General features: G+C 41.6%; 1 protein-coding gene across 6 annotated transcripts in view; it reads right to left on the reverse strand.

Moving 5' to 3' along the window:
* Tcerg1 (transcription elongation regulator 1) overlaps nt 1–2,353 on the reverse strand; it is a 58,352-nt gene extending 55,999 nt beyond the window's left edge. For 5 of the 6 annotated variants that reach the window (XM_060377333.1, XM_060377332.1, XM_060377330.1 and 2 more), the window contains exon 1: nt 2,226–2,353. In XM_060377333.1, coding sequence (XP_060233316.1) covers nt 2,226–2,284 — 59 coding nt within the window. In that variant the 5' untranslated portion in view covers nt 2,285–2,353. Of the gene's footprint in view, nt 1–1,517; nt 1,653–2,225 lie in introns of those variants that run through there. The other variant, XM_060377331.1, reaches the window with a different exon arrangement.
* Between the last annotated feature and the right edge of the window lie 11,102 nt (nt 2,354–13,455).

A 13,455-nucleotide genomic window follows, 5' to 3' on the forward strand; every position in this document is an offset into this window, starting at 1 on the left:
ACAAAATCACTCTGAAAGTCACTTCATGACCCTAAATTTGAGGGGATGAATGACACTGGATCTCTGAATGTCACACTGACTGCAACTACCTTAAGATGCTACCACTTAAAACAATTTGGAGGAAAAGAAGTATTCTTGCATGAAGAGAAATTTGCCTTTTTTTTTTTTTGGTCTAAAGAACATCCTGGAAATACAAATAAATTTTTCTTGGAGTGATCTATCCAAATACACAAACTCCTCAGGGCCAACCCTTTAGTTGAATGGGCAAGAAACTGAAAATGCTACATACTTACACATAAGAAGCAAATTGTGGAAACAATGAATCAGATAGGCCTAGGTTTTAGTCCAAACCCAGCCTATACCTCCCCTGCGCTTCACACCTGTCAAAGTCGGTAGATTGACTGACTTCCTCTTTTGGTGGGGTTGGTTTAGTTTCAAAATTGGACCAACCTCAATTAAAATGGAAGGTCTTTGGGAACAAAGGATGTTCTCCTTCAATCTCGGACTACATGAATAGTGATGCCTCTCAATATCGGTTTACTTACCACATATCTGCTAAACGTCTTATTTCTCAGATTCTATGATAGACACTATTATGAAACAAATACAGGACACAAATACAAAACAAACAGTTGCTGCCATTAAAGCGGCCACATAAAATGATCATAACTCGTGAACAAAGCTAAATCCCCCTACACAGTGCTTTCGAAACCACCAAAATAGAGACACAGAATCACACCGAATGGAGGCTGGCCTGAAATTTACCACCCTCCTGCCTCAGCTTCCTGAGTGCTGGGATTAACAAGTGTGTGTCAGCACGCAGAGCTCCACAAGCCACTAAGCCGAGAAGCTAAGGTTCAAAATTCTTGCAGCAGTTCATCTAATTAAAATCCTACTGGAATCAGATTTTGCAATAATGTCTATAGAGTCTAGACTATCAGTGATAGGTCGGCAAAGCTCCTTACTGTAAAACTGAAGACACTCTCCAAAAAAAACGCTCCCTAAATCGCTGCGACTAAAATAACCTCTTGCGATCAGAATCAAAACTTAACTTTCTATCGCTAATACTGGAAGACCCTAAAAATGTACTTCAGTCATTCATTATACATGGGGGGTGAAAAGGTTCAAGATTCATCTTGGAAATAAGACAAAACTTTGTTCCTGCCAAAGAGGGAATTTCTGTATGTGTGTGTGGTGTGTGACCTTCTGAACCTGAAAGCCATTATTTTCTTCTAAGTAAGACTGATCTACATTTCCTTAGAAAATTTCATCCAACCTTGTTCCTGCCAAAGAGGGAATTTCTGTGTAACACTCTGAACCCGAAAGCCACTATTTTCTTCTAAGACTGATCTCCATTTCCTTGGAAAATTTCATCCCGAACTCTAGGGAACACGAGTCCTCAAAAAACAACACTGCTGGTTTCCCTTTTAAACCCTGAAAATGGCACAATTCAGAAAGGGAACTGAATACGTGAAACGGCATTTTCCCCTTACTGGAGAAAAAAAAAATGTACATACATAAAACATAAGTGACCTCTTTTCCTCCTCAGAAATCGTCTCCAAAGAGAGGGTGATTCCCGGTCACTCTGATCAGACTTTAATCACAAAGTGCAAATGCAGTGAGCGAGGAGGTTCCAGAGGACCAGGGCCGAGCGAGGCGGCGGGCTGGGGACCCGGGCTCCCGGCTCCGACTTCGGCCCGTCCTAGGCCCTCAAGCCCGGAGAGGTCCCCTCGACCCCCGGGCGGACAGGCGACCGGCCCGGCGGCGCCCCTGGCCTTCGAAAGGAGCCCGCGGCCCTGCAAACGGTCGGGGCTGCGAATCTTCACAAAGAAACAGGGTCGGCGCGGCCGGCCGGGGACAGCAGACGGGCCGCGGGGAGGCGGAGCGGCGAAGGCGGCGCGAGGCCGCGGAGGAGGCCGCGGCGGGGCGGGCGGCGCCGCCATGGCAGGCCCGGGGCGGCCGCGGCCCGGGGCTCGGCCGCGCCGACTAGGCCCTGCGGGGCCCGCGAAGGCCGCGGCGGCGCCCCACCGCGCGCAGCAGGCCGCGGCCCGGCCCGGCCCGGCTCTCATTCAAGCCGCCTTCCCTTCCCCCTTTCGCCAGCCACACGCGGTCCGGCCCCGGGCCGCCGCGACGCCCGTCCTCCGCGTCCCCTCGCGTTTCCGAAGCCAGCCCCAGCCCCCGGGACGCCGGCACGCCGAGATGGGAGGAAAGGTGGCACCCTTTACCTCAGCTCCCCCGGGTTGAATCGCTCGCCTTCCCCTCCGTCCCCGCCACGCTCCGCCATTACAGACAGCCGCGTTCATCCACCCGCCGACCCGGTCTTTCCAATTGGCCGGAAGGATCGTCAATCCCACACAGAGACAGCGGGACTAACGGAGATCTGTAACCTGATTGGCGGAGCTTGCCATCAATCTCATCGTTAGGGGCGGTGTTTGCCTTGCTATAGGACAAAGGGCCCGCCGACTTTGAAAGCGGTATTGAGGCTGTCAGTTGATTGGCCACTCGGAGGCTTTATGGGAAATGAGACTGTGGCAAGGAGGAAAACGTGGCGCCCTCTTGCGGAAAGAAAAACTAGGTCCTCCCGACGTCCGCCCAGCCTAACGTAGCCACGTGTCCGCGCGGCCAGCCAGCAGCCAGATGTGGAGCCATGTTGGCCACTAATAGCTCTGGCCGAGACCTTGTGCGTTACATGAGCCAATCGAAATCGACCTGGGTCGCGCCTAAACCAATTACCGGGTAGCCAGGAAAAGCGGTATTTCTCATCCTTGCAATTAACAAGAGGCTTAAGTCACTACGCTGTACATGCTGGTCCTTGAATAATTGCAAGCATACCTTCCAGGTCGCCTAATCAACTGTAGGCTGAGTGTTACATAATTTACTGCATTAAAATAAGTAGATCAGAGAAGGGAAGCCTCAGCAGTTTCCAGCTTTAGCATTTTTCCTTCCGTCTCAAAATACAGCCTTCTAAATCAGCACACCCTGATACCAGATTATAAATATACTATATTTTTAACTTACAAACAAACCGAGTCCAGGGATTTCAATGGCATAGTGAAAATGACCGCTGTCATTGTTGTGTTGTGCAGGCAGTCCAGCTGGTCTGCCCTTGGACTCACTGTGTAGACTTCGAACTCAGAAATCCGACTGCCTCTGCCTCCCCAGTGCTGAGATTAAAGGTGTGTGTCACCAGTGCCTGCTATTTTATTGTTTTTAGTGCTGAATTATTTTGAAGCAAATTATGGACATCACAACATGCCCCGCTGTGTTGGGTAGTTTTCTATCAACTTGACACAAGCTAGAGTCGTCAGGAAGGAGGGAGCCTCAGCTGAGAAAATGCCTCAACAAGATCATGTTGTAGGCAAGCCTGTAGGCTATTCTGTTAGGTGTTGATGTTGGAGGGTCCAGTCCACTGTGGGAGGGGCCATCCCTGGGCTGGTAGTCCTGGCTTCTCTAAGAAAGCAGGCTTTGCAACCCATGGGGAGCAAGCCAGTGAGCAGCTCCTCTCCATGGCTGCTGCATCAGCTCCTGCCTCCAGGTTCCTGCTCTGTTTGAGTTCCTGACCTGACTTGCTTTGGTGAGGAACAATGCTGTGGAAGAAGAAGTATAAAACCCTCCAAGTTGCCTTTGGTCATCGAATTTCAAAATAGCTATATTAACCCTCACTAAGGCACCTCTTACATATTTCTATTTGAATCTGTAAAAACTCTCATGCTTTCCAGTGAGAAGTGGCCTGATATGCCTTTAATCTCAGCGCTCCAGAGGCAGGCGGATCTCTGAGTTTGAGGCCAGCCTTGTCTGCAGAGTGAATTCCAGAACAGCCAGGGCTACACAGAGAAACCCTGCCTCAAAGAAACAGAAGGCAGGTAAGCTGCCTACGGACCTTCTCCACTCTCTTGGTTCCCCCAGACCCAATCCGCAGGGTCTTCCCTAGTGCTGTAACAGAACACCAGCTGCAGCCTACCTTTCCCGGCCTACCTTGCCTCCTGTGACTCCCACAGACCACTCCCCCACTGCCCACCTGCCTCCTCTTTCCCAGCCTCCAACACCAGCAAGTGTTCCTCATGATCGCACCAACCAAGCAGCCCAATACAACAGGCAACGTAAAGCCGGCACTCCGAAAATCAGAGAGGAAAGAGGAACTGCATTAGGCAGGGTCTCCACTAAAAGCCCTAAATATTCCAACCCAGTTCCAGATGCCTAGGCGCCCGTGTAAGAACACAGTAACAGCCAGGACCATGTGTCTCCACTAGGATCCCGCTATCCTGCCCCAGCAGGCCCTAAATATTCCAACACAACTGAAGCACAAGAAAAAGACTTTAACCCAACTATATGAAGATGTTAGAGGTTATTAAAGAGAAAATGAATAAATCCCTCAGAGAAAGCCAAAAAACACAAACAATTGGAGAAAATGAAAAACCCCTCAAAGAAAGCAAATAAAAAACAAGCAACTGTTGAAGAAAATTGATAAAATTGTTCAAGACCTGAAAATGAAAATGTAAAACAGAAACTGGGAGAATCTAGAAATTACAAATTTAAGAATTTGAACAGGAACTACAGAAGCAAATTTCACCAACAGAATACAAGAGATAACAACAGAGAGTATCTCAGGTATTGAAGATACGATAGAAGAAATGGATATATTGGTCAAAGAAAATGTTAATTCTAAAAAATCCCTGACAGAAAACATTCAGGAAATCTGGAACACTATGAAAAGTCCACACCTAAGAATAATAGAAATAGAGGAAATAGATGAAACCCAGCTCAAAGGCCCAGAAAGTATTTTCAACAAAATTATAGAAGAAAGTTTTCCTAACCTAAAGAAGAAGGTACAAGTACTAGGCAGAACACCAAGTATATTGGACCAGAAAAGAAAGTCTCCTCCTTTAGAGGAATGCTAGTTCAGAATAGGGTTGTTCTGGCAAGAGATCACATCTAAAGATCTTCTATGTCTGTGTGATCTGACTGGAAAATAACATTGTCCACGATAAAGACAAGTTTAAACAATATCTATCTACAAACCCAATCCTATAAAAGGTGCTAGAAAGAAAACTGTAAAAAAAAGAAAGAAAGAAAGAAAACTGTAACCCAAGGAGGTTATCTACAATAAAAACACCAGAGATTTTAAAAATCTCTTATCTGCAAAACCAAAAGAAGGAAAGCATACTCCTATACACCACCACCAATAACAATAACAAATTAACAGCAATTAGCAATCATTGATCATTGATACTTATCTATATCAATAGTCTCAATTCTCCAGTAAAAAGAGACTAATGGAATAGATGTGAAAATTGGATCCATCCTGCTGCTGTGTACAAGAAACACACCTCAACACCAAAGAGAGACATTACCTCAGGATGAAGGGCTGGAAAAACATATTCCAAGCAAATGGGATTAAAAAGCAAGCTGGTGTAGCCATTTTAATATCTAACAAAATAGACTTCAAACCAATCAATCAAAAGAGAAGGGAAAGGGCACTACATACTTACCAAAGAAAAAAATTTACCATTATGACATTTCAGTTCTTAACATTTATACCCAAAACACAAGGGCACCCTTTTTCGTAAGTTAAACATGACTACAGCTTAAACCACACAATGACACTCACACACTGTTAGTGGGAGACTTCAACAGCTCATTCTCACCAGCAGACAGATCATCCATCCAGACAAAAACCAAACAGAGAAATGCTGGAGCAAATTCACGTCATAAACCAGATGGACCTAACATACTTGGATCACACAACAAGTTTCAACAGATACAAGAAAATTGAAATACCTCCCTGTGTCTTATCAGACTACCACCGATTAAATCTGGAATTTCAATAGAAAGTCTACAAACTCATAGAAATTGAACAACTCCCTACTGAATCAAAAAAGACAGGTCAAGTCAGAAATAAAGATATTGAAGACTTCGTAGAATAGATGAAAATGAGTACACAACATACCCAAACTTATGGGACACGATGAAAAGATTACTAAGAAGAAAGTTTATATCACTAAGTGCCTACATAAAAAAAAAAAAAAAAAATAGAGAAATCTCCTAACAGCAACTTAGCAGCACACCGGAAAGGTCTAGGGCAAAAAGAAATAAGCACACCCAAGAGAAGTAGATGACAGGAAATAATCAAACTGAAGAATGAAATCAACAAAATAGAAACAAAGAGAACAATGTGAAAAATCAATGCAACAAAGAGTTGGTTCTTTGAGAAAATCAACAAGATAAACTCTTATCCAAACTAACTAAAAGATGGAGAAAAAAATATCTAATTAATAAAATTAGAAATGAAAATGGGGCATAACAATACTCACCAAGGAAATCTAAAGAATCATTATGTCATACTTCAAAAACCTGTACTCCAAAAAATTGGAAAATCTAAAAGAAATTAACAATTTTCTCAATGAACACCACTTAACAATGTTAAATCAAGATCAGATAGATAATTTAAATAGACCTATAACTCCTAGTGAAATGGAAGCAGTCATTAAATATCTCCCAACCAAAAAAAAAAAAAAGCCCAGGGCCAAACAGTTTTAGTTCAGAATTCTACCAGACTTTCAAGAAGAATTAATACCAAATACTCCTCAAGTTAGTTCACAAAATAGAAACAGAAGGAACATTTTATGAGGATACAGTTACCCTGATACCCAAACCACATAAAGACTCAGTAAAGAAAAATAATTACAGACCAGTTTCCTTTATGTACATAGATGCAAAAATATTCAATAAAAATTCTTGCAAAAATGATTCCAAGAACATATCAAAAAGATCATCTACCATGATCAAGTAGGTTTTATCTCAGCGATGCAGGGAAGGTTCAACATCAGTGAAGGTGATCTACTATATAAATAAACTGAAATTTAAAAAAAAAAAGCACATGATCATTTCATTAGATGCCAAAAAAGCATTTGACCAAATCCAACACTTCTTTACGATAAAACTTCTGTAGAGATTAGGGAGACAAGGGACATACATAAACATAATAAAGACAGTTTACAGCAAACCAATAGCCAAAATCAAATTAAATGTAGAGAAATTCAAAGCAATTCGAACAAAATAAAAAATGAGATGAGGTTGTCCATTCTCTCCATATTTATTTAATATTTTACTTGAAGTTTTAGGTAAAGCAATAAGATAACTGAAGGAGATCAAGTAGATACAAACTGGAAGGGAAGAAGTCAAAGTATTGCAACCGGCAGATGATATAATAGTATACACAAATAACCTCAGAAATTCTACAACTGATAAACACTTTTGGCAAATAGTTAGATACAAGATTAACTTAAAAAAATTCAATTCTGGCAGGATATCTAGGGTCTTGTGTGTGTAGGATCATGTTATATGAAAATAAAGATACTTTGACTTAAAAAAAAATTCAGTAGCCCTCCTATATACAAATGACAAACAGACTATAAACAAAATCAGGGAAACAACACCCTTCACAATAGCCTCAAATAATATAAAATATCTTGGAGTAACTCTAACTAAGCAAGTGAAAGACCTATATGGTAAAGCAAACAAACAAACAAAAACTCTTCAAGTCTTTAGAGAAAGAAATTAAAGAAGATATCAAAAGATAGAAAGATATCCCATATTCACAGATCACTAGGCCATCTCACCAAAAGCAATCTACAGACTCAACTGAATCCCCATGAAAATTCTGACACAATTCTTTATAGATCTTGAAAGAACAGTTCTCAATTTCATAGGGAAAAACCAAAACAGCCAAGATAGCTAAAACAATCCTGAGCAATAAAAGAACTGCTGGAAGAACAGAACAGGTATCACCATCCCTGATTTAAAGTTGTACTACAGAGCAATAGTAATAAAATAGCATGGTATTGACTTAAAAACAGAAATGTTGATCATTGGAATAAAATTGAGTATGTGTTATAAAGACCCAAATATAAATCTACACACCAACAGACACCTGATTAGAAGCCAGAAATACACACTGGAAAAAAAAAAAAAAAGGAATCATCTTCAACAAATGGTGCTGGCCAAACTGGATGTCTGTATGTAGAAGAATGCAAATATACCCATATTTATCACCCTGCACAAAACTCAAGTTCAAACTAGATATATTGAACCTGATAGAAAAGAAAGTGGAGAAGAGCTTTGGAGGCGATGGCATAAGAGACAACTTCCTGAACAGAACACCGATAGTGCAGGTACTAAGATCAACAATTAACAAATGGACCTCATGAAACTAGAAAGCTTCTGTAAGACAAAGAACACAATCAATTAGACAAAGCAGCAGTCTACAGAATGAGAAAAGATTTTTATCAACTCCATCTCTGATAGAAGACTAATATCCAAAATATATAAAGAACTCAAGAAACTAGTTCATCAAAAAAACAAATAATCCAATCAAAAATAGGGTACAGATCTAAACAGTGTATTCTCAATAGAGGAATATCAAATTGCTGAGAAAGACTTTTAAAAATGTTCAACATTGAGAGATTGGCAGGAGAGGACTTGGAACCATGAGGAGAGGTGAACTGGACCTAAGATATGTCTAAAAGCAAGTATAATGTGTGAAACCTGAATGGTAGGAAACTATGCAGGCTTGGAGGTTTAGGATGGAGTTACTATTGCCCAGCATTGTGCTCTAGGTTAATTAAATAAATCCTAGTCTCTGTGTGGTGATTTGGGTTTACAGCTGGTTTAGGAATAAGTTCTGTTTAACTAAAAAATAAATCCATAATAAGTATTAATAACCCACAACAAAAAATAATGTTCAACATCCTTAGCCTTTAGAGAAATGCAAACCAAAACTACTTTGAGATTCCATCTTACATCTGTCAGAATGACTAAGATCAATAACATAAATGACCAGGCTGTGGTGGCACACGCCTTTAATCCCAGCACTCAGGAGGCAGAGGCTATTAGATCTCTGTGAATTCAAGGCCAGCCTGATCTACAGAGCAAGTTGCAGGATAGTCAAGGTTACACAGAGAGAACCTGTCTTGAAAAACCAACAACAATAATAACAACAACAACAAGTGACAGCTCCTGCTGGTGATAATGTGGAGCACAAGGAACACTCCTCCTTTGCTGGTGGGAGTGCAAACCTTCACAGCCACTATGGAAATAAGTATGGCAGTTTCTCAGAAAATTAGGAATCAATCTACTTCAAGACCCAGCTATCGCACTCTGGGGCATATTCTGTAAGGATGCTCCAGCCTACCACAAGAATACTTGCTCAACCATGTCCACTGTAACTTTATTCATAATAGTCAGAAACTGGAAACAGCTTAGATGCCCCTCAACAGAAGAATGGATAAAGAACATGTGGTTCTAGAACCTCTGCTCGGATGTAGCCTGTGGTAGCTCAGTAACCAAGTGGGTTTCCTAGTAAGGGGAACAGGAACTATTTCTGACATGAACTCAATGGCAAGCTCTTTGACCTCCCCCCACCCCCCACAAAGGGAAGAACAGCCCTGCTAGGCCACAGAGGAGGACCTTGTAGCCAGTCCTGAAGATACCTGATAAAAAAGAGTCAGATGAAAGGGGAGGAGGTCCTCCCCAATCCCTGGACTTGGAAAGGGGCAGGGAGGAGATGAGGGAAGGAGGGTAGGATTGGGAGGGAATGAGGGAGCAGGATACAGCTGGGATACAGAGTTAATAAAATGTAACTAATAATGTAAAAAAATGTGGTTAATTTTTACAATAGAGTGTTACTCAACTGCTTAAAAAAATGACATCAATGGAGGCAACTAGAAAAAAAAATCATTCTGAGTAAGGTAACATAGACCCTGAAAGACGGGGCCAGTTTTACCTCTGAATCTCTCTGATAGCTTTCTATAAAAATCAAATAAGAGCAGGCGTGGTGGCACACCCTGTAATGCCAGCACTTGGGGAGGCAGAGGCAGGCAGAACTCTGTGAGTTAGAGGCCAGCCTGGTCAGCAAATAGAGTCCAGGACAGCCAGGGCTACACAGAGAAACCCTGTCTTGGAAAAACAAACAAAAATAAACAAACCACAAAAATTGAATAGGATCTTTGTTGTTTCTTTGTTTGGTGGTATTTTGAAAACTGGGCTTTTCTATGAGTCCAAGTTAGCCCAAAACTCTTTTAATCCTCCTGATTCGGGGATTATAGGTATGTGTCACCACATCAGATTTAAATTGAACATTTTAATGGGGGGGGGGTGATGGCATACACCTTTAATCCCAGCATTCAGAGGGCAGAGGCAGGTAACTCTCCCTGAGTTTGATGCCAGTCTGGTCTACCTACAGAGTGAGTCCAGGACAGCCAGGGCTACACAGAGAAACCCTGTTTCAAAAGAACAAATAATAATAATAACAATGGCTGAGAGGGATAAAGCAGAGTAGGAACGGGAGGGGTCTGCAGGATCCCAGTCTGGATGCGGGGGTGAGAGGGTCTTCTCCAAAACAGTTACAGCCTTTTAGCTCAGAGCTCTCCCAAGGACATAGCAACTCTTCGATGATAGTTGTTTAAACAGCGTGTGTGCCTTATTCAGGGTGAACCTTTGATGGTGGAAGGGAACTTTCAGGGTGAGCAAACACCATTGGCTGGGGATGAGATGTTGGGAATCCTCTATTTGCACCGAGAGGAACTCCAGGTGCGAGGCTGTGTGATTACTTCAAGAATTGTGGAGGTAGGGCATTGAAACATCCAGGGCATCCAGGCACAGAATAGGCAGGGAACTATTCCCAAGACTGAGATTTCCCGGAGCTGGACAAGTCCCATGCCAGTTTAACTGCTGGAAAGGACCATGTGCCCCACAATAATAATAATAATAATAACAACAACAACAACAATACAAATAAATCAAACTTTTTTAATTAAGGTAATTCATTGGTTGTACTGTGTATTTCTCTGTATCACATGAAAAAACACATGGATATCTGGTTGTTTCACATTTGGTGATGCCAAGATTGACCATAGTCAAAAAGTGATGGCAGCTTGAATAATTAAAGTGTTTCACACATAACGTTACCTTAGCTTTTGAATATGAATGGTTCCCACATGCTCACATGTTTGAATACTTGCTCCCCCAGTTATTGGAACTAGACGTGACACCTTTAGGTGTCTGTGGAACCTCTGATAGGTGGAGGGCTCACCAGAGGAAATGGGTCTCTTGGCAGTAGGCTCTGAGGATTAGAGCCCAGACTGCTTTCCACTGCCCTTTCTGCTCCCTGGTCCCATACTCTGGCCACAGAGCCACGCCTCCATGCCTCAGGGTCATGATAAACAATAGCCCCTAAAAGTGTGAGCCAAACTGAATCCTTTCTCTCTCAAGTCACTCTGAGAAGAACGGTATGTAAAACATCTTTTTACAGAATTGTCCTATAACTTGTCACCCAAACTTCACCACCTCAGGATGGAAATGGGCATCAATAATCACACTTGGACAGCAGTCATCAACTGGGACCCTCTCAGGCAAAATGGGATGAATGGCCGCCATGTCAACTATACTCAAATCAGTTTTATAATTTCATTTTCCTTTAAGTACTAAAGCAAACACAGAGTTGTTTTTCAGTAATTAACGGGTTTTATTCAACTGTAATCAATCATTTTGACAGTCAAATTGCTCTACATTATCCAATAACCTTTTATAACAATCACATGTAATATCAGTATCATTCCTTTTTACTTGCCTGTGATGAACCAAAGACAGGGATAATAAATTAAGCAACTGACAACTAAGCACCTAAGAAGGCCAGTAACTTAGGCGCTCAAATAATAACTCCAACTACCAGTTGGGTACAGTCAGAGAATAGGAAGTGTGTTTGTGTGTTTTGTTTTGTTTTTGTTTTTTGTTTTTTTAAATCCATGCCTCCCCAGAGGTATAGCTGTCTCGTGGATGATCACTCTTTTACATTTATTTCTATGAGGTAGGGGTATGCTGTAGCCCATGTATGGAAATCAGAAGACAGTTTATCAGAAGTTGGTTTCCTCCTTTTCACCGTGTAGGTTCTGGCGATAGAACTCAAATCATCTGGCTTTGGAGACAAGCATTCTTACCTGCTGAGCCATCTCCCTAGCCCCTAATGGTGATAAGAGTTTATATGATACTGTCCTTGCTCCATTTGATACGTGAAGTTTTCCACCAATAAATAAAATATTCTAGAGCCATTGAAACACAAGGAGCTGGATAAAACTATTTAAGCTGATGATATACAGCAAAACATATAACATTGTTAATCTACTAATAAAGATAAATCACTGTAAGAACCAACTCAACACAAGCAAAGTTAGATAAGAAGTAGGTGTGTCCTTAAGATAAAAAAAAAACATATCAAAGAAAAGACAGCATCATTAGTATGTTCTTAGGGTTACTATTGCTGTGATGAAACACTATGACCAAACTTGGGGAGGAAAGGGTTTATTTAGCTTACATTTCAGTATCACTGTTCCTCATCAAAGGAAGTCAGGACAGGAACTCAAATGCAGGAACTTGAGGCAGGAGTTTACACAGGGGGAACCAGGGTGGGTCACAGCATCAGTGGTGAGCAGCTGGTGGCTGGTGTTTCTCTCTACACTTTAACTCTTAATCTTTCAGGCTGCTAGCCTTGCTACTGTCCACATACACTTTAAGTCTTAAACTTCCAGGCTAGTAGCCTTGTTATTTGGGGCTCTCTCTACCTACAGTTTAACTACAGTTAAACTCCCAGGGGTCGCTGGTCATAAAAGCCTTTACAGGAAAAGAGAGGGAGGAATTGAACCCTGAACTTTCAGATTTAGGGTCTGAAGCTTATGGAACTATTTTGGCCTTGTTTTTTTCTGCCACCAGAACAGCTCTCTGGCTAAAAACATTTATTGTTTAACAGCAGAGGGTCTGAATCAGGTAAGCCAGTTGGCTCTCTGAACTGAAGCATACAAGCTGCTGCAGCCCTGACAGTTTCTTGCTGTAAATACAAGAGGTTGTAGAAAGAAAAACCTTAGTTCCTTTTAACTTAATGGCTTAGCAGTGAACAGTGCCTTGCTGGAAGCGAGTGTCCTAATTAAGAAGGCTGATATCACACTCCTGACTGCTTATCACTTATTAAGCTTAGAAACATGCAAAAACATCACACATTTGGCAGACAAAGCAAGCAGATTTTTATGAGCCACACACACACACGCATACACACACACACACACACACACACAAACAGTAGACAGAACAAGGGAGCTCCCAAAGACTCCATTCATCCACATGTAAGTAAACATGCAGATATAAATATATATGTGTATACATACATAGAGCCAATATAGACAGACAATTAGACAGACAGACACATTCTGTCTAATTCAAAGGTTCTCTCTGTATGTAAAAAATAACATTCAAAAATAGATACAATTGTTACATTAAAAAGGGAGTCAGGATAGGACTATTGATCCTAATATCTAACTAGATACTTTGTTTATAAGTTTAAAGTGGTGGTTTTATCTATATGCTCACTATGAGTCCAAAGCAGAAGTTTCATCCTTTTCTTATTTCAAA

Source organism: Meriones unguiculatus, chromosome 2 (genome assembly GCF_030254825.1).
Source record: "Meriones unguiculatus strain TT.TT164.6M chromosome 2, Bangor_MerUng_6.1, whole genome shotgun sequence".
In the NCBI taxonomy this organism is placed as follows: domain Eukaryota; kingdom Metazoa; phylum Chordata; class Mammalia; order Rodentia; family Muridae; genus Meriones; species Meriones unguiculatus.